Raw genomic sequence first — 22,281 nt, 5'->3', positions numbered from 1 at the left:
TGTGAGAAAAAATTGTTTATTACAACTATCAATCCCATCCCATAATTATAAATGTTAAATGATTGCCTTCGTGACACATAATCTTCAGTAAAAAGACTCATTTTCACCACCAAATGGTTCCATTAAGGCAAGAAAGTCAAACCTGTCAAAACATTGGAAGGTTTTGGGGAAAGCTGTGGATTTGGGGTGAAATGGCTGAATTACCATTCACCATGGTAAACATGATTCAGAGCTTTTCACAGCACCAGTCTTCAAGCAGTGTCTGTAGGTCCATGGATTAAAAAAAAATCGTCTCTGGGAGACCACCGCGCCTCAAGCAAAGCGGGCCGGCGCAACCTCTTGGTTTTCAGAGAAGGATCTTGTAGTAGTCGTCCTTGTAGCTGTACAAGACCACCACAGCCACCCTGCAAGAGGACAACATCTGTCTGTTACAAGATTAAAACACTCAAAAACATTAGGGAGAATTTCCAAATGGGACATCTCAACATCAAGACAATGAAATTCAGTCGAGACAGCTTAGATGTCTCGAGATAAAGAGGTCAGTCTGGTGATGTTACACAGGATTCAACATTACATATTACCAAAAACAAAAAAGTTAAAACGCCTATGCATTTCCATTATCATTTAAAATGTTGTTAGCAACGGTAGCGGCATCTACTTCATCTTGAGGGACATTAGTGTCAGTAGTTTTGGCTGAAAGGAAAAAGCTCAAAGCCCTTGGGATACGTTTAGTTTATGGCCTTCCTGCAGCCAGGTGAATGCATGAGCCCTTTAGCCCACTCATCTGGCCTCAGTAGCCTGTGCCCCACATAGATGAAAACAACTAAACAAACTCATAAAAACACATGCTGACTAAATCCATTGTTGCCTCTGTGACGCTCATTTATCAGAAGAGACTTTTTTTTTTTCCAGACAGGAAATGAAAGCCAAATGCTTTGGAGAGGCGGACGGGAAAGCAGAAAGAGAAGCTTTGATTTTAATCTTTTTTTTCTTCCCTTTTTTGTTTGTTACCATCTCATTCATGAATGAGTGAATTCACTGAATCCCTCACAGGGTTGCTCTCTATGGGCACGCACGAGCGTCACAACACTAGAAGCTCAAACACTTGAGGATTTAGCCAGGGCTTTGAAAAAAAGAAAAGAAAAACGTTCTGCTGGGAAAGCTTGGGAATTTTAACCGCCCTATCCACAACCACAGCAATGGATGAAGTAAACCCGCACAAGACAATCTCAGTGTCACTCAACGTGGGTGTTAGGAGACAGACATCAGAAGACCAAATAAGGCAAATCCTTCTCCAGATTTCACCGTAGGAAATGGGATCAGCGGAGGATTTGATGTTCGGCAAGGCAGTAGTTATCCGTATTACCGCTGCCTTTGAAGGGCCGTCTGTCACTGGCACACCTGGAGGGTGAGGGCTTGGTCGGAGCTTTGGAGCGACAGCTGGCCGTAAAAGGAAGTCTGCCTTTCTAAGTGGTCTTTAATGTGTCCTACTGTTTACCTCAGGTTTCATTTCAATGAAAACAACAAGTCAGTAGTGGCCGGAGCAGAGAGGCGAGGCGGAGGGTTCTCTGGCTCGTCTGCAGCGGTTTGTTCGGAAAAAAGTCGATACGGTATCAAGTTCTCGCCGCGTATTTTCAGGGAAAATGTTGTTGTTTTTTTTACATAAAAGACAAGGCTGTGCTTGTGTTAGTGTTGCCAGAGTTTTAGAAGTGATTTGATTATTGTCTCGTATCTTAGGGCTGAACAGCTGGCAATGGGATCGATCCATTCAATTTGTTTATAGAGTCTATACATAGTAAAATAATTTAAGTTTTGATACATTTCAGGATTTATTATAATCAATTGTAATGATATTAATAATAATAATAACAAATAACAAGTTTCATAAATATCCGGTATATCTATGTATTTATTTGTTAAATTGTATTTTTAAAAGTTAGGAGTCACTTCCACACAGCGGATCAATTAAACACCGACATTGGGTCGGTATCGGCCAATTGTCAAAGTACAGGTACCAGTATTGGTTTGAAAAAGTCATGTTCCCTGACTGTGTTTTTTAGACTATTAATAATATAGCAAGCTAAGCCTGGCAGGGAACAAAACTACAGTTTACTTTGACGATACTTAATAGTACAGGAACACCCAACTCACTTTTTCATAATTTTGAACTGGTGGATCTCGTCGCAGATGGACTTCAGGTAGCGCTGCTTGGGGAGACGATACAGCAGAGTCTTCACACTGCTGTTGAACTGCTCCTCGCTATCAAACTGGAAGGAGAGAAAGAAAGAGCAGGGGCTCATGCAACAAAATAAGAAAAAGTGACAAAATGATGCAATACAGAGACATATCAAACAAAGCCAGTTTCAGAACAGTTTTACTCTGTTAAAGGTTGCAGAGGCCTGACAGGGTGTCAGTCTCTTCATGTTTGCCAACAGAAAAGTAGACGACATTTTGAAGGAATAAATGGGGTTTTTCATTTGCAGCCTTGGAGTATATTTGTGCATGTCAAGTGTCGTGGTGCAGTGAAGGCACAAAGCTACAGTGGGTTTAGTTTCCTAGGCTCTGCGTGACTTAATTTGCCATAATTAAAAACAGGCCTTTTCCTGCACGCACTGTGTATTGTCATGTGTTTTGTATACTAAATATGTTTTCTCTGACACATGCTGAAGGGGGCCAACTGTATAGGTGGCCTATTCATCTATGGCGGGACGCTTTTGCTTATATACCAGTGGTGTTAAGAACGTTGTTCAGCTTTCTTCATCTTTTTTAGCACAATCTAATTTTTTTTACTAACCTCTGCTCCTCGGAACCAGGCGCTTTATGAGTGCAGCCTTAGTCACACCTCTAAAGTATGCCTTTTGTTAACTGTAGTACAAGTCTGCCCCATATGTGAGCCTTGTTAAAGATGTGCGAGTTAGACTCTTAAGCAGAGCTCCCTGGCTGTAGGAAAAGGCCGGGGTGTTCCCTCACTCCTCATCAGTTATGTAAGGAAGGAGACGGGATTCCGTCTTCCTGTCTAGGATCTTGACCTCTACTGGTCGTTCTTTCCACTCCTCCCTCCCTCCTTCATTAAGGATGTGGCCTTTTATTAACTCTGCAATGGTCTTGATGAAGCCAGTAAGGAACCAACCTCCAGGGTCAGGAAGTTGACCAGCGATTCCTTCAGCAGGTCCACCTGTGGGAGACAACACAAGCAGGGTTACACAAAAACACAATGGAGCCTGATCTCATGTGGCAACAATTCCACAAACATATTCATAATCGAGCTAAAAATATCAACCGTTGCACCCAATAGCTTGTATAATTCTTTCAAAACAAGATAATCCAGTCCCCTCTTACAGTAAATTACTTATAATTCCACTTTCCCCGTGCTCTCGGCCGGCCTGAAAGCACTCTGTGTCTTTCACAGGAAGAGTCTAATGGCCTCCTGGGTTTATCATTGGAACATAAGTACTGCTGTGTTCCAGTCTGATTGGTAGACAACAAAGGCCTATGCGACTGCTTACTGAAATCAAGGTGATTATGTTTCAATAACTCGTATTTACTGTATGCAGCGCTGATGCAATCCAGACCCAACAGGGAAGACAAATGTATTTGGAATATGCGGCGACATGATGAATAAGACACTCAAGGATGATTTACTTTGAGAATATCTGGCCATAAATCTTCAACGCGACCACAAATAAACTCAATATGGCAGCCATTTGCATCGCCCGAAATGACACGGTGACTGCCTTCTGTTTAGTGTTCATAGTTCTGTAGCGCCTGGAAAGGATTTGCAGCCCTCTTAACCTCCAGCAGGGGATTTTAGCGGCAGGCAAATAACTATAAAAGGGCTGTCCCAGTGATGTTTGCGGTTTTAGCTATCAAAAGCCCTTTCCCCGCTCTGTGATTTCACACATGGATTCAAGAGATAAGGTGGGAGAGCTGAAAAGGGTAGCTGGGATTGGGAGCGGTAAACAAACAAATGACTTACTGCCAGAACTTCAATGTCATTGCTCTTGTTCTGCAAACTTGTACCGAGATTTTGTAATCTGGTTTGGATCTGAAAGAGAGAGAGAGAGAGAAACAAAGTGAGGAAGAAAGAAATGAAAAACAGTGGCAGGCAATTATTGTTGTTTCCATGATTAAATAATCTGGCAGGATAGTAATCATCTTCAAATGCACCAATGGCGATAAGCAGTAATTGCATTTTTCTCGAATCTAGTTTACACACACACACACACACACACACACACACACACACACACAAGTGAGCTGAAGAACGAGTCTGTGGTTGTTGGAAACCGCATCACTAATTGTGCGCCACTCTTGATCTTGAAAGTTGCCACAGGCACACAGTTTATAATACTGCAAATGCTTGGGTTTTCATCAGCGGGCCAAAAGCGCAACCACCATTGTGTTAGCTCATTTGGAGATGAGACAGTGACTTAACAGACTTTTATTACAGTTAAAATCTTCAAGATTAGTACTTAACGTTTGATAACCGCATCCGAACATTTGGCAGACGCCAACCATTGATCTCAGTCATGAAATTAAATAAGAGCAGTATGCCAACGTGCACAAACCTGAGTTTCGTAGCGTCGTCTAACACTGGAAGAAACTTTGTCCGGGCTGATGACGTTCACGTTAATGTTCGTGGTGCTGCTGCTCCCATGCTGCTCGGAAGAGCCTGGAGGCAGAAAAGGCATCAATTCAACATTTAATCCAATCATAAAGGCTTTTTACATGTATAATTCCCAACAGTTAAGCAACTTAATTGAACCCGTTTGTTGGCTACCTGTGTGCATGCCAGAACTTGGTGTGAAATTTAACACTTCTACTTCTAAAGGCCAAATCCTACGTCACTCGAGGTAACGACTCAGTTAAATGCCAGGAGTGAAAATGCAACTCGAAGATCAGTCGTACTTTGCAGATGCTGCATTGATCACAAGATATTTAAATGGTCTTTAACACTTTTATTGCAGCTCTTTGGTGGAGTCAAAGCACAACTATATACAAACATGCGAGACGGTATCATGTTGCAGAAAGACTGACAATAAATATACAGTTTCAGTTGAAAATAGAGGCCGACTGTCCCGAGTACGTGGTAATTATACCTGTGGTGTTGAGCAGTGATCCTTTTGGGTTCTGAGACATGCTTTCAGAGATTTCTCTGCAGGGGCACAAGGACAACATTATAGAAGAACAACCGCCTTACATCATGCAGACATCTGAGCAGCACATTAAAACTAAATGTCTCTACCTGATGTTTCTTTCCTCAAAGAATTTGGTCCGACATTTCTGAATGATGTGGTCCACCAAGTCCGACTCAGGAATCCGTTTCTCCGACTGTCTGTCCTTCTCAAATGATTTGACCTGAAGACAGAAGATGACTTTACAATGTGCTGCTGGAGAAAAACCATTCCACAATTCTTTCTTATCAAAACAGCTTGCAAAGCATCATAATCTGCAGAAAGGCTGTTTTCTTAAGTAAAAAAAGGTACCTTCAAAAACACTTGAAATAGTACTGCACAATGCTTTTCGGGCGGGTTTACCTTCACATAGTGTCCCTCCTTGTCAGAGACCAGGGCCATGCAATTGATGCTGGCCAGCCTGCAGTGCTCCATCAACGTCTCCTGAGACTAAACACCCAAAATGACAAAAGGCTGAATTACTAACACACACACACACACAAAGTGGTGATTTAAGGGTGCAACTCAGCTCAACCGGGAGTGCATAAAAAAAAAATCGTGTTGCAGTGGCTTGAAGATGACCTTTCTCCATGTTTTACTGTTGGGGCTTGAAGATGCCGGCCAGAGAGCCAGAGTGGGATGAGTCTAGGGTGTCGAAGTGGGCCAGACCAGTAAAACCACAGCATAATAACGCATACGTAACGACAATATGTCTATGTTTACATCATTGGTGAAGGTTTTTGGATGATAAACCCTATTTTTAAAGGTCTTTCGACAATAAACTAGAAACATAAAGACCAAAAATTCAGACATCAGCCCACTGTTTATCTGCCTGGTCTCTCCTCTGCAGATTCCCTCGCTTTGTGACGGCACTTTCATGACGTGATCCATTTTTAACAACTTGCGACACAACGCCTCGCAGTGAAAAATACATTGAAATGTCCAAAAACGCTATCCTCCATTTGCAGCTTGTACTTTCTCTCTGAATTTCATCACAACGCCTGTTTTTCTCCCCCGATCATTGATGGTGCACCGTCTGTAGCCTCACTGACGGCACGGGTCCAGTCCACTCCGACCCGGTCACCACGAATGAGTTCAGCAACATCTTTAGTAATCAGAATCAGAACCATTTATTGCCATGTATGTTTGCACATACAAGGAATTTGTCCTGGCGGGAGGTGCATTACATTTAACAATAACAGTAAACATTTAACGATAAACGAAGTGCAACAATGGGAGGGATATTTAGAATTAAATCTACTATCGTACAGTAGAATATAAAAATACACAATTTAAATAAAGTGCACAGGTACTTAAGGTGAAATGTTAGTGTGAAGGTGACAAGTGTAAAGTAAAGTGGTAAGTGAGTTTAAATATGAGGAAGGAAGGGATGTGACCGGTGGGGGAATTGTCTGGGGGTGACAGTCAGTCAGTGGAGGAGCTCTGTCTATGAGCCCGACTGCCGACAGGAAAAAACTGTTAGTGTGGCGTGAGGTCTTGGTCCTGATGGACCGCAGCCTCCTGCCAGAGGGAAGGGACTCGAACAGTTTATGTCCGGGGTGAGAGCGGTCGGCAACAATCTTCCTCTTGCTCGTCAGCGCTCTCATCGATTGCAACTGAAAATGCTACAAATGACTTTACTTTATGCTTCTTATGGCTATCCAAATCTGCTGAAAGATCGGAAATCCTATCCGTCACAGTATAAAAAAATCCAGCTGGCTGAGCTTGGACCCCCTGGCGGGCCGAATCTGGCCCGCGGGCCGTATGTTTGACACCCCTGGTCTAGAGGGAGGCGTTGACTGAACCCACGTCAGAGCTCAATTACTGCAAACTGCTGAAAGCTCGTTGCCGTCATGCACGTTTTACAGAGTGTTCCCTTCCATTAATTACTAAAAGAATAAAAACGGGTCAAGTTTGATGTTTGGGTTGGAAAATGAGAGCTCATTCTGGGGGGAACATTGGACTGATGGCTTCAAAAGTTCTTCTATAGCTGCAGTCAGTCAGTTTAACTGAAGTTTTGCTTGGAACCAGAGTGTGAGTGTGCACTGTGCTGGGAGTCACAAGCAAAGCCAATGTGTATTCAGGTAGCGCATCCAACCATGACGGTGTATATGTATGCATGTATACGTTTGTGTCAGCCCAATTAATTCCCACCAACATAAGCCCGAGAGTTTCATCTGGCTGGTCGGCTTGCAGAGCCAACGGTGGTGCAGAACAAACCCTTCTGTGTACTACAAGAGTGTACTATGAGAGTGTGTGTGTGTGTGTGTGTGTGTGTCTCAATTTGCCTCGTCATCATGTAAGCACTAAAACTTCCTCTTTTCTTACAACTTTCTCATTGACAGAACAAATTAAGTCAAAAGGTAAGCCATTGCCCGGTGGGCAGCTCTGGGCCATATGCCTAAGCTGACAGCATGTGGAAAAGGTTTGCCATATTTGGCTAATAAAAGCTAAAAGAGTGGAACCGTCTCCTGAGGATGAATTAAAGCTGCAGATTCGGGCCTGTTAAGAGGCCAGCATGTGAAAGGTGTTAACAAAAGTCTGGCGAGGGGAGGGCTGGGTGAGGAGGTCCGAACAAGGTGTTCTCAACCAACTCGCCACTGCCTGCATACATAGTCAAAACACACACACACACACGGTTGACTATCTGGACATAATGACGCTTGTTTTCAGGCAAACCCAACCTTTCCTAAATGCTTCTCAGGGGAAATAAAGGTTGTCAATACTTGTGCCAGTACAAAAATACAATTAAAAAGGAAAAACACTTGTCTATTGCAGAAGTGGAACGTTAAAACAATAGGCAATAAAAGGGTAAAGGAGGGGGGTAAAAAGTATTTATGTGTGGGCTAAGCAATATGCCAGGGAGGGCGTTTACAGCAACACACAGGGCTGACATCAGTTTGTCACATAAACATGAAGAATGTGACAGAGGCATGGCATCAGGCATTTTGGACCATAAGATAAATAACTTCACTTTGAAGGGACTGATCTCAGTTTGCCTGTTCGCCCAACCAGAGCTTATTATAAAAGTTTATTGGAAGCTTGTCTACCAGATGACTGAGTCGATTATTGCAGCAATGGCTCCATGTTGTATTGTCCTAATATGGCCAGTGAGCCCTCTGGGATGTTTACTATATCTGATGCCGTCACGATAAGGCTGCTGCTGACCGATGAGGGGCATTTCCCCTCAAGAGCGGGAGTCAGGTGTTGCCCTCTGTAGGAGGGTTGACATTACGACGCATTTCACACAATGGTTCATTCTCATTTTGACATACAACAAAACATGAGGGCTCGGCTATACAATCGTTAGTGTATGGACACAAACACAAGCTTGATCTACACGTAACAGCTACGTCCTCGAGGCAGATTCCTTCCTTTCGCAGGTCCGGAAACAACAGTAAGGGAGTGACTTACTGTGAAGTGGACTCGGCTTCCTTTAGCCGAGAGGAATTCAGACTTTGGCCTTAATGGCTCTTGCGTGACTCGGTTTTAAGTGACTGCATTTTTGCAGCACTAACACGTATTTTCAATCTTTTTTATATTATCGATGATTATTTCAGTACCACAAATGCAGCACCATTTTTTGGCAACCAAGAAAAAATATCTCTTGAAAAAACTTGTTTAAACACATGAGCTTACAAGACTTTACAAGAATTTGCAGCATATTTGGTTCTCATGATGAACTTCATATATCTGAAAACTATTTAATGACATACAGGTTCAAGTTTATAGTTTCTAAAGTTTCATTGTGGACCAATTCCAACACTTCATGTGTTTTTTTTTTAAATTGCACAAACTTACATAAAATACCATGTGGAGTTTTTAACCACCTAGCCTTGTGCAACGAATATTATTTCAAATTTTCCAGGTGGTGGTACCGCACCAAGAAATGCAGCAACGCATCAGCAGAGGGGAAGGAGTCAGAGAACTGCTCGCAAGAAAGAACTGATGCAGCGCTTCAAGATGTTCAAAACATTGGTGTACGAGGCAGGGAAAGCTATCAACTCTTTTGGAAGACTTCAAGGATGCACCAAAGATTTGGGTGAAAAACTCAGAATGTATAACATAACTGTTTACAATAGAACTGCACAGAGCACTGTTAAATCAAAATTGCCATTTGCTTTTCCACCCGGAAACCATTCAGATCATTTATGCAGGGCTCTCAGGCAGGCCGCTCACCTGCAAGACATCGTAGGCGATGTCTGCGAAGACGCCAGAGCTCCACAGCTTCTGGACCACATTGATGGCTCTGGACATGGAAGAATGTCCTACTGGGACCACCAGCGCATCGCAGGAGCTCACTGATGGCTGCATTAAAGAAAAGTAAAAAAAAAAAAACGGTAAACTCTGAATGATGCCATGAAGTGAAGTAAAAAAAAAACTCTTTCTTCGAAGAACGACAGTTTTTTGGGCTCATCATTTCACATTCTGAAGATAGAAAATATAGAAAATGATGCACCTGCAAAAATAGCTCCATGGCGTCAAGAGTCGCAGTGATCATAGTCATTAACGTGTTTCTAAAAGTGGCTGTGTGGCAGCCAACTGCTGTAATAAGGCATCATTAAATATGTAGCTGTCTGCCGCTCCTTCATCACAATAATTAGAAACGTCAGATCCCAGTGTGTGTGTGTGTGCGTGTGTGTGTCACTCACTGGCTCCTCCATGTTGGCCATAGCAGCACAGACTTTGTCCAGGGCCACACTGGCCCCGACTGCATAGGGCACCGGCACTGTGGAAGCCGGCCCTCGAAACTCCAGGATCTAGTGACAGAGAACAAACCCCATAACGGCATCATGTAGACTGCATATGGAATTAATGGAACACAGACAGAAGAGCTGTATATGAGCTAGAAGAAATATGGTTCGCATGCATGCACGTGTGGAATTAAAACTTTTGGACACATAATAATAAATAATCGATGCAGATATTTGTCATGACGTGACAGAAAACCTACCAAGTGGTCATAGCGTCCTCCAGCCGCCACTATATCCGGCACAATTCGCTTGCGTTTCCTGATGAAAGCCACAAACTGGAAGATGACCCCACAGTGATGCTGCACCTTGTACACTAAGCCTAAATTGACCACCACCTACAGAGAGAATATATCAGTGTTAAAAAAGGCAAGAAAACAGACACACTGGCTTCTTTTAACATTCATTTACCCAGAATCCAAAAAAATCACCTGCAGTTTAACTCCTAGTCTGCGCAGCAGCATTGTGAGCTCCTCCAGGTCCTTGAGGCCCTGCTTGGCCAGCAGGGTGACGGCGGTCTTCTGTTTGGTGAGTGATGTCAGCAGTGGCGCCAGGTCCTGCAGAGTCCCCTTCTGTTCTATGTACTTGAACAGCGTCTGCAACTGGACGCAGCAGAGGAAAGCAGTTTACGAGTGAGAACAGGTTTGTTGCAGCGGGACTGATTATTTTTACAGGAGGTGCATGCACCCCGGTGGACTTACGCTGCTGGTTGACAGTGAAAAGTTGCAGAACTTTGCCTCCACCTCACGTTTGGTCAGCTTTTCGCTCTGGAGCAAAAATACAGAAGAAGAAGGAGCCAGGAATGTTACCACGGCTATATTTAGTAAGAACACTACTATATATGTTCATACCAGCATATCAGCAACAGTCACTCAATGTGAGTAACATCTGTGATGCACGTGTGAACTGCACTGACCATGGCGTCACACAGTATCGTGGAGGCCTGGCTCAGTTTGTCCTCAGGGACTCCGCTGTGGAGCAGGATGGCCTTGAACAAGCTGGTGTGGTTCAGGTAAATGTTATAGTTCCTTTCCTGCGGTCACAAAAACACACCTTTAACCCTCTCAGCTGCAATTACAGTCAAAACCAAGAGCACTACTGTACAATGGGCACTTCAGTGAATAATGACTGTTGCGTCCGGCTGCCCTCTCATTCTAACTGACTCACGTCTTCTTAAAAGCTTTCACACAAAGAGCAGGGCGGTGGAGAGGATCAGAAACGAGCTCTATGAGGGATGAACCAGAGGCCAGACTCTGGGGTGACTGGGTTCATGCAAGGAGACCTGCGACTGGACACTAAAGCAGCACTGGGATGTGTGGACAGGAAATGGATTATACTGGGAGGCAGGGAAGGAAGTGGACAGAGCTGTGCAAAACAGATTTACTATAAAAAATAATGAATGCGGTGTAAATCTGTCAGGCTTACACATACTTTGGTATGTTAGGAATGTAAGTGGGAAGTGAAAAGGGAAAAAACAAAAGATGGGACAGGTTGCGACGATGGCGTCTGTAGGGAAATAAAGAACAATGATTGCATCCAGCCCATCAGCAAACTGCTCTGAATGCGAATCAAGAGGAGGCAGCGCAGCACAAACCGTCAGCTCACTGGATGATTTAACGAAAAAAAAAAAAAAAAGGTAGTTCATGTAACCTGGAGCACGGCAAATTCCTGGACTATTTCAGAGATGGTGTAAATGGTCTCGGCATCCGGGAGCAGGCTGTTAGTTACGGGTGTGATGATGTCAAAAGCACACTCCAGAAGCTCCCTTGGGTGCGCGCGATCCAGCTTCCTGGGGCGGAATACACGCTCGATGCTGTACCTGGAGAACGATACAAAGAAGAGACGTGTTTATTGTCAACATGAATGTCAAATGTTTGTGTGTGAACTGTTTAACTTGGTGGTGAATTCACTGAATAATAATTCCTTCATTGTATTTTACTTCGATAACATTGTTATACAGTGGAGTTTTTCCACCCGTTTCAAAAATCATCACCTAAGCATAACTACAAAAAGTAAACGGACCTTTAAATAAAAGCACCTGACCTTTTTTTATATTCATGCACTTATGTTAGTTTCACATATAAGTGATTGTTTGCAAGACCATTTCGAAAAAGAGCTTTTAGCTAACACATGACTATTTTATCATAATGACAAAGGATTATTGGAATACAAATGTGTTAGATCCTTTAACGTTACCTCTTCAGATGCGTGATATTATTGCGAGCGACGAATCTTGAAAACGCCATCTAAAGTAGAAAGAGAGTTGAGACATTTGGTGCACACACACACACACACACATAATGAAATCAGTGCATACCAGGCTGCAATCAATCAGTGTGGAAACAACCATTTAGTCCTCAGGGTTTCCTGAAGTCGCAGGATCTCAAGGCGGCTGCTGATTGCAGCCTCACACTATGTGTGTGTTTTACATGTGCTGACGAATAATTGGCGTTTGCGTGAAAGTGTGGACATGCGCGCCTGTGCGTGTGTCATGCGTGTGCGTGTGTTGGGCTCACGCGAAGGTCATAGGGCAGAGTAACCAGCATTCCGCTGTGGTCCATGAAGCAGGCCAGCTCGCTGCCATCATACAACTTCCTGTTTCTCGGGAGGAGCAGCGGTGTCTGGAGACGCACCGCGCCTGAGAGCAAACGCCATGTATCAATGCAACATCTGCATAAGATAGCATCACATTCACACCGAAAGAAGAGATGATGCACGTGAGCAGATACAAACTGAGCATAAGCAAATGAGCTCAGCTGGACATCGTCAGCAGTGTGCACAAAAACAACACTAGCACCTGCACAGAATCGGCGCTGCCCAACAGTGGACTTATTGTTTAGCTGCCACTCACTGGAGCAGATGTTGGGGTTCTCCGAAAACAGGCTTGCAGCGGGTCAGGAGTCCATGGGGTTCACAGTGGAGAGTCAACAAAGGCTCACACGCAAACTCACCAGACGAGCGTAGTGTACTCACCATGCTTCTTGAAGATCCTGGTGATTGTTTCATACACATGCTGCTGCAATTTGGCACTGTTCAAGCTGAAGCTGCCCTGAAGGGAGACCAAACAAACAGCCTCTGTTAGGGATCAGGAGACATCGATTAAGCACTACCAGACCTTCTGCTGGTCGGTTATATAGACCAGATGAGTGAAGTAGCACTGAGGTGTCGGTGCAGCCGTTCATATGTCCGCAGTGACATCTGCAGGTAGCGAGGGGAACAACTTGCAGAGTACAAGAACTGCCTTTTAACCAAGTGTCAGACACAAAACCTTCTCTCTGGTCTTGTATAAACTATGTCAAATATTAATTAAAACGTTTTTACTTCCTTATAGAGCACACATGCTTTATCTAATTAAGCGCAAACACTTAAAAGTCGTATGTTGAGTCCAGCACAGAACTGCACATGGTCTCGTGTGAGAAAAATAAAACACAGCTGAAGCGGAAGCCATACTTTGTGTAGGTCTATGTCGTAGGTGTAATCCATGACCGGAGAGGTGTTCTGGGCGAACAGCTGGCCAACCATGGTGCGGTAGGCCTTGCCGTTGATATTGGCCATGGTGTGCTGCAGCACCTCGTGCAGCTCCGACTCCTCCATCTGCGGTGGGGGCAGCAGTTCACTCTTCAGCAGCTCCTGGGCGGTGGGCCGTAGGGCCGGGTCGTGGTTCAACAGCCACTCCATCACTTTCCTCTGACGGATGCAAAGAAGAGACGAAGAGAGGCGTTCTGTTGTTAGACTGAAAACAGAGAGGAAAAAGATTCCCGTCAAAAAAGGTAGCGCTACAGCGGCCTCACCTGTGTTCCTTGCTCGTACGCAGTAAAGTCCTCGGGGAAGATCATGGGCTCCTGCAGCGTGGAAAGAGAGGTAAGGAACAGGTCCCACGCACCATAAATCCCCTACATGTATTGCCCCGAGTCCTGAACATGGACGTACCACACGTAGCTGGCTCAGGACACAGATGCGCTCGGCACCCGTGGTCATGGGCCGGTAGGACATCTCAAACAGGATGATGCCCAGGCTGAACAGGTCAACTTTCTGGGGACAGAGAGATTGGATGATTCCCAGACACTTGCATTTCATCTCAACTTCAAATTATAAGTAAAATCTAATAAAAATCGGAATCTTACTTGGTTGTAGGTGGCTTTGGTGTGGCCTTGAACCTCCGGACTGACGTAGAGCGCAGTACCAACCATGCCTGTCATGTTACCTGGAGAATGGTGATGCAAAAGTAGCGTCAGGGAAGAACGAGCAGATCAGAATCACATCGTGTGAATGCTTATTTTTCCAAACTCTCTGCACCTGTTGGGTCTGGTTTGGGCATCACTGCTGAGCTGCTCTCCTCCACTTCAAATTTACCTGCAGCCTGACAACATCATCACTGGAGTTATACATCATACACATGCACAAGCTACAACTTGGTTACCTGTGAAGCGAATCACTGAGACAATATTTCACACTAAATCCTTTCCATTACCAGCAGGGTGAAGCTGCTAACTGCATTAGGATGAAGCATACCACGTTAGCAGGATGGTCTGTAGCCAGGCCAAAGTCCCCAATCTTCACGTGGTCCTGCGAGTCAAGGAAGATGTTGACAGGCTTCAAGTCCCTGTGAATCATGCCCTAAAAGAGAGGAGGATGGCTGAAGAGATCTGCTCGGTCATGGGTAATTGAAAACATGGCTTTTTGCTCTTCATACAAAAGGTTTACGTGTGAAAAACACATGGCTTGGATTTCTAAGTGTAATCCTTGACGTTATGGGGCACTTCTGTGGCAAATGGGCTTATTCGCTTTAGAAGGAGGGTGGAAACTCAAACACATGAACACACATATTGAATACCTGCTCGTGGATGTAGGCAATGCCATCCAGTATTTCTCTGAAGAGTCTCCATAAACGATTCTGGTCCTGGTGCAAGCCTTGATCTATTGTGTCCCTTAAAGTGCTCTTTTCACAGTATTCCATCTGTCAGGGACAGAAATCAAAACATTAGATGTGAGACAGAGACATCTAGTGGCAAATTTTTTTAAAAAAAGGAGCATGGAGGTGAAGCTTACTTGTATGTACAAGTAATGTGCTATAAGAAGGGATCGATCGGAGTCTGTGCTCTCCGTTGTGTCTATCACCGGCATTTTAATTGGCTCGACCTGCGAGAAGAAACACCAGCTGTTAGCTGCAGTGTGCTCAACACCGACGTACACAAACGACTGAATGAATAATGAAGTGTAAATATCCAAACCTGTGACATCTCGTTCGTGCTTTCATCGCCGTTGTCAAAGATGATGTCACTGCTTGAGTCACTATCTGAGGGCCTAGAAGAGAAGGCAATAATGATGTGTTAAGAGTTAAGAGCAGGAGAAAGGCTTGCTGGATTTACTGCCACAAAAAAAAAAAAAAAAAAGAAACATACAAAAAAGAGGCACCAAACACATCTTCGTCATCATCATCATCCTCTTCATCACTCGACTGGTGTCCGCTACATTTGGCGCTGGATGACCGCTCGATGGAGGTGGACCACTCCACCGCGCTCGACAGGGCCGGAGGAGGCGCGGCGTCCTCGGCGTTGTCGGCGAGGCCCAGCTCGTTGATGCGCTGCGGAGGCTCTTTGCACTGCGGCGGCTTGTCGGCGGCGCTCCAGGCCTCCGAGCTTTCGGTGGTGCTCAGCACGCCTAGCGAGGGCATCTCGTGCCGCTCGATCCACGCGTTGTAGTAGCGGACGATATTCTCGTGGTTGAGGCGCGACAGCAGCGTCACCTCGCCTTTGATCCGTCTGAACTGTTTGCTGGCCGGGTTGACCTGGATGCGCTTCACAGCGTAGTAGCAGCCGTCCAGGTTGTTCTGAACCTGGAGACGCAGGATGAATGAATGAATGAATGAATGAATATATACTTTATTAATCCCCAAGGGGAAATTTCGTGTCAAGTAGCAGCCGTTTACACAGAAAATAAGATAAGATATAAAAACAACAGGGATGAAAGATATATAAGATATATAAAAATAAAGATAAAAAAAACAATAAAATAGCTGGATGAAAGAAAGAAGAACAGAGTATTAATTTAGGAATTAAATTAAACAGTAGAAGTGCAAGAGTGCAGTATGTATGTGCATATTAAGTGTGTGAGGTGTAAATAAAATAACAGCAACAACAAACAATAGGAGAGTGCAAAAATGCAAATAATGTATGTAATATAATATGTTCACTTTAGCATTCACCTGGTGCAATATTACGTGCAATACGTTTACGTTTAAGTACTTTTTATATATATACTTTTCTAGTCAGTCTGTATATTAATATTCTACTGTTTTTACTGCTTATTTATATTTATTTATATTATTTTATTATTCTTTATTCACTTGTGAGCAGTGCTGCTGTAATCCTGTCATTTCCCCACTGTGGGACTAATAAAGGATTATATTATCCTATCTTATCTAGAGTGTAGAGAGGGAAAGTGGAAGAAACAAACTGGACGCAAAGGATTCGCAACAGACCTTCTCCTCTCCCATTAAAGCTAGCGTGTCAGAAAAGAACCTACCTTAATAACAGCACCAAAGGCTCCCTTTCCAAGGAGCTGGAGTTCCTCAAACTCATTGAAGTAGCGAGAAAACTGCCTCTCCGCCCCGGAGCTGAACGGAGCGTTGAGGATGTGGCTCGGTGGGACGACAGATGATGGAAAGTCCACGGCAGGTTCTGGGACGACAACAACAAATTATTATTGGATTATCTTGTTGGAGTTGATCTTTCTCATTGAGCAATTCTTAAGTGTTTTTTTTGGTTTGCAATAATTATATAAGTGTAACAAATTTGGGGGTGTGATCAGCTTTACACTTTAATTGCACTCACCTGGTGCAATCTAAATATATTTAAGTACTTTTATATTGTTGTTCCGTCTGTATATTTCATTTAAAATTGCTACTGTATTCTTCTCTTACTGTTTTTTACTACTGTTTATTGTTATTTTATTTATATTACTTGATTGTTTTACTATGTGTCTCTATTGTGTGCAAGGCTGCTGTAATCCTGCAACTTCCCCACTGCGGGACTAATAAAAGATTATCTTATCTTATACACTGACTTTACAGAATAACAGAAACAGCTGTACAAAGTAATATACTACAATACAATTAGCCTCAAATAAATACTGTTGCCAAGTCAATTAAATTAGCGTATTGAAAATGAGTCTGCAGCTATTTTTTTATTCTTTAAACGTCATTCATCAAACAAACATTTACTCTGCGCCCACCTTCTAAAATGGGAATATTTGCTGCTTGGTAAATACAAATTTCTATTGTAATTTGAAGACGTCACCTTGCTTATTACGATGCACATTTTTCACTAAGTTCTAACATTTTATTGACTAAATGATGATACAGTTCAGTTTCTCTAGAGAAATCTTGAATTTAGTTGTTTTTGTCAATTTTACGATACTTTAGTTGTAATTTGTGCTTTTGTTTGACCAAATCTTATATAATATGGACGGGTATATCACCTTCTGGGCTGGAATCCCGGTGCTGTGGCAGGATTTTAGGCGATGGAGGCTTCAGGAAGGAGTGGTCTAAAAGCTGCTGGGCTGTCCAGCGTTCAGCATCATTCAGGCACACACACCTATGACAAAGACACGCACAACATAATGACAGTTCATTGTGCTGGTGGTCTGCTACAAAGCAGACACATTGCAAATTAGGAAACTATTTGTATGATCTGAATTAAATCTATGTATAAAAAAACTTCAAATGAAAGCAAGTAGACAGATTTAATTTTGACTAATGTTTGAACAAAACAATCTAGGGTTTAGAATAGTATGATGGCCGTTTTTTCACTGTCGACTGAATTTTTCAAAACTTTGGAAAAATTGGCAGATAAATCAATAATAGTGAAATTAATATAAATTGTTGTGAGGAAAACAAACAAAACAGGAATCTAAAACGCTGCAGTAAGCACTAATGGAAAGTATGCAGTACAAGAGTTATGGTAAATGGGCTGAATCCTCTTTAAGATGCTGGTGATGTTCCTATCCATACGTACCTTTGGAGGAAATCCTGGAAGTCAGCAGGCAGGCAGGCTGGCACCGTCACTGGATACTCCTGCACCTCCTTCCCCTGACTCAGCGCCAGAAGCATCAGGCCCAAGTTCCACACGTCGCCTTTCTTGCCCGTCTTCGTTGGCATCGCCGTTTCCTCTGAGAAGCGCACGTGGGCTTGCTCAAAAACGTCTTCTTTGCATATGTCGGCGAACCTCTTGGACAAGCTGTAATCAGTCAGTCGGACGTTGCCCTCGGAGTCCACCAGCACGCTGGAGGCCCCCAGCTGTTTGTGCACCACGGAGTTGGAGTGAAGGTAGTCGAGAGCGGCCAGCAGCTGGGCCGTGTAGTGGCACAGCTTATCCAGAGGGACCGGGGTGTTGGCGGTGAGGCTTTGGGTCAAGTTGATGCCGGCCACATGCTCCACCAGCAGGTTAACCACGAGGCAGTCGTCCTTCTCAGTGGAGCTCATCGCCATGTAGCGCACCAAGTTTGGGTGATCCAGCCGCAAGAGGGAGTTGAACTCATTTTCCGCCCCGTGGATCTACACAGGAATTCAGAGTAAGCTATCCTGCTCTTAAAAACAGTCACATGTGTTATTCAATCATTACATTCTTCATGATAATACATGCTTCCTTCTGTACTTGCCTGCTTCTTGCAGTTCTCAATCCTCCCAATCTCCTGGCTGGTGAAGAACTTGCCCATCTTCGTGTTCCAGCGTAGGGACCACTCGTAGATCACAGCAAAGTCTCCCGAGTTTTCCTCAAATCCATAATAAACGCTGCGGCGGAGCCTCTCGCATACACCTGTCGATATCATGAACACGGACGTAAATGGACGTAAATGTAGAAGCAGGTTACGGGGGAAGGGGGGATGAAGCGACGTTTGCCCAAGACCGGCTCTCACCTAAGCTTTTCCCTCTGTGGACAACAAGCTCTCCAAAAGTGCTGCTGTAGAAGTGAAGAAGCGCTTGTGAACGAGGGTTGTCTTCATTAACCGTGTCACGTCTGGGAAAACGACGGATACAACGTCAGGCATCATTACAATGTTTCTTCATTCTTCAACACGAGGAGCAGCGGTTGGTTTGCCGTGTACCTGTGGCGTGTATTCGAGGCAGTCCGCCGGCGGCTCGCCGCAGCTTTCTTGGCCTCCGTCAGTTCAGGAGGAGCTCCACTGGAGCTGGGTGGGCTCCGCCCGACAGGGGAGGCGTTAGCAGGGACTGGCTGCTCCATGCTCTCAAGTCGCTCCTGTGAATGTAAACATCCCACAAAAGGTCAATTTACAACACTCTTTTTTGTTCATGGGATTTTTCTGAAGGCGTTACAATATGAGAAGATCCATGCTTTGCTGCATTGCTGCGGAGAGACCTGTTTGGCGATTTCCTTTCGTCTTTTTTCTTCTCGTTTCTCCTCCTCTCGTCTTTGGATTTCAGCCATGATCTCTTTTTCCTACAAAAACAAAATACCTCAGTCAACTTCCTGTTCAACTGGAACTTGTCAGTTGTGGTGGGTTTGGTTATTTAAGAAAACACCAACAAGGGTGTTGTCTATTATATAAATCATATATAAAATACCAACAAGGTGCATAGTTTGTCTTTTTTTTTTTTAATATATATATATATATTATATATATATATATAGATACATACATACATCTGAATTTCTATTTTTTTTAATATAAATTTTATATAACCATAAAAAAAAAAATTCAGATCTAATTGCACAAAAAAAACTGAATATGATACTTCTGCTACTGCTTTGAATTTGGGAAATGATAGCAGATGTATTATGGAAATACTATACAGTATATATAAAACAAAATGACAAACTATGCACCTTGTTGGTATTTTATATATGATTTATTAAGTAGAAAATGAGTTAGAAGTTAGAAGTAACATTAGCACAAAGCCCCAGACAAAAGTAATCCACCATGAAAGGTTGTTGTCTCTTCCTCACCATGTCCTCCTCCTGCTTGCGCTGCTGGTCCATCTTCTGCTGCTCCTCCTGAGCCCGTTTCTCCTCCTGTCTCCGGTGGTTCTTCAGCATCTCCTCATGGAAGGAGCTCGACGGGGGCTTGTTGTGCTCGCTCAGGAAGCCCTGGGTATAGTCTGCTAGCTCGTAAATCATCACCTAGGTGAATAGGTAGGTAGGTCAATCGTAGCCTGTGTGTTCATTCATTCATACATACATCTGCGTGTCTGTGCATCCTCACCTCCCCACATCGTGCAGTCGCCAGTTTAGTGAGTTCACTCTGAAGGTTCTGGAGGTTTTCGTTCGACAGACCTTTGGCATCTTTAAGCTCCAGCTCTGGAGGCCTGATGGTGCCACAAGACATAAATCACCAAAGGGGAATGATCACCGGTAAACACTGAGATGACATTTACAACTCCACATTAAATCTTTGTTCAGATTAAGCCCGTTAAATTACCATCAGACACTTGGGGCGGCTGTCCTGGAATGTTAAAAACCACAGTTTGGCCCGTGGAGAAATAAGCAGCGTCTTCCTCATTTCTTACCAATCATGTGGGCTCACGCGGAAAAAACAGTTTTAGTTATTAGTTAGAGTTTTTCATGGGCTTGCTGGCCATTGCATGATGTTGGATTTATAGATTATATTAGAGCACAAGACAACTCTGTTGCTCCATTTCTTGTGTTAACAAATTAAAGTGTGAAACTCTAAATAAACTTGACAATGCTGCCAACATCAGCTGTGCCACATTAATGCTTCAAAACCACGGTTTATTTTCATTTTTTTGGTGTTCTTTATTGCAGCAAGAGCATACAGTCAGGCAAAATACAAGTACACAAACATTATTGCACACCTGCATTGTGTAGAAACCGTGCAATATTGTGAAAATATGTGGAGGGGGAAATGAGGAAAGTCAAGAAGCATAGAAAAACAATTAAGAGTTTGAATTAAGAACAATGTTAAGTGTCTTGGTATGCGGACAGCTAATCAATTAGAGCATTTTACACTCAGTGTCACGTGATACTTTGTGATACGAGGACGAAGTTGGAGATTCAGGAGCAGCCTGGTGCCAGAGGCCTCCCTCACTATGCGTGTGCCCGCGCAGGGGCAGTAAAGGCCACATAGTGGCCACATGGTCCAGGGCAGGGGTCAGTACTCACGCGTCTGGGTATGTCGGCGGGCATTTGACCTGCAAGTCCACAGTCACGTAGCATTCCTGTCCATTGTTCAGGCCGTTGGGCCGCAGACAGAGGTGCACCTCTGGAGGCCTTTTGACCTGCAAACACAGTCAACGAAACCTCAAATGGTTAAGGGGGGTGTGACCCATCTCGGATAACAAGTCCCACGAAAAGTGGTAACGTGTCAACTTCAGCAGCTCACGACGGCAATGCATTCCGCGCACAGCTCGAGCTGACGTTACCTTCCACGGGTCCTTGTTCCGCAGGTCCTGGAAGTCATCTCCAAAGATAGACGCAAGAGCCTCGAGCTCGTTCTCCTGCTGCACCGTGTAGTCGTCCGTCCCCGCTGCTGCTGCTGCTGCTGCTGCTGCTGCTGTAGTGCGCTGACGGCTCATTCTCCAGCCTCGGCTACATGGCGGTCCCTCGCGTCCCGTCTCACTTCACAGCCGTCAGGGGGGAGAAGAAGGAGGAAGCGCCGCGCGCCGCTGCGCTCTCACTTTGTTGACCCGAAACTTTAGCAGAAAGTCACCTCTCCGTCATCACTCTGCTAACTTAGCGCACACACACACAGGCGACCACAACAGCGCTGCTCGCTGGCGCGCGCATGCGCTGTTGCAACTAAGATGTTGTCGCAGGTGAAACGTCATCACGTTACGTTTTTATGTATGGCCGCAAGAGGGCAGTGTTGTTATCCTCAACTGATTTATGCACACGTCGTATATTTGTAGGGATGGGGGAATAAGGGGATAACAATTTATGCTGTCGTTTGTTTTTAATAACAGGTTCACATCCTGATGTTATATGACCCATTGTGCAACAAGCTGGTGTTTCTGGGAAGAATTTAAAGATAACTTGTAAGTATTTGAACTTGCAGGTACCAATCAAGGAGGGGTGGAGGAGAGTGTCTTATTATTGGGGTTCGAACATAAGTACAACACATGCATCTTCACTTGCTGAAAGGCTCACCAGTTGAGGATTTTTTTATTTGGATTTCCTAACATGTCAGATTTCTGAATTAAGATATTATTTTTGATATTGTTTCTGTGATGACATTATAAACAATGGAATAATATTCAAGCGTAAAGTAAATGTATAGTTAATGTGTCACCATGTTACACCACTTTTGGTACTGAAGTTGAGGATGCTGACCCTCTGTAGCTCTTCAGTAATTATGGTCCAAAAATTAATTTATGACATAGA

General features: G+C 44.0%; 1 protein-coding gene across 1 annotated transcript; it reads right to left on the bottom strand.

The window, feature by feature from the left end:
* Positions 1–21,476, bottom strand: eif2ak4 (eukaryotic translation initiation factor 2 alpha kinase 4; the record flags this gene model as incomplete). The annotated part of the gene is made up of 39 exons (XM_079216816.1): positions 1–404; positions 2,152–2,267; positions 3,131–3,175; positions 3,977–4,045; positions 4,569–4,672; positions 5,100–5,155; positions 5,246–5,358; positions 5,538–5,624; positions 9,354–9,482; positions 9,827–9,934; positions 10,129–10,263; positions 10,357–10,527; positions 10,627–10,692; positions 10,842–10,958; positions 11,576–11,744; positions 12,122–12,171; positions 12,442–12,563; positions 12,899–12,974; positions 13,376–13,612; positions 13,717–13,767; positions 13,856–13,957; positions 14,050–14,129; positions 14,222–14,285; positions 14,438–14,542; positions 14,760–14,882; positions 14,975–15,064; positions 15,157–15,229; positions 15,328–15,761; positions 16,451–16,605; positions 17,405–17,520; positions 17,941–18,479; positions 18,584–18,741; positions 18,842–18,942; positions 19,031–19,182; positions 19,303–19,383; positions 19,891–20,064; positions 20,147–20,249; positions 21,064–21,179; positions 21,324–21,476. 39 exons carry the CDS (start codon positions 21,474–21,476, stop codon positions 347–349), a joined length of 4,998 nt encoding a protein of 1,665 aa, XP_079072942.1. The 3' UTR covers positions 1–346.
* Between the last annotated feature and the right edge of the window lie 805 nt (positions 21,477–22,281).

Source organism: Taurulus bubalis (assembly GCF_910589615.1).
Source record: "Taurulus bubalis genome assembly, chromosome: 4".
Classification (NCBI taxonomy): domain Eukaryota; kingdom Metazoa; phylum Chordata; class Actinopteri; order Perciformes; family Cottidae; genus Taurulus; species Taurulus bubalis.
This window is presented reverse-complemented; position numbering and strand designations above follow the sequence as displayed.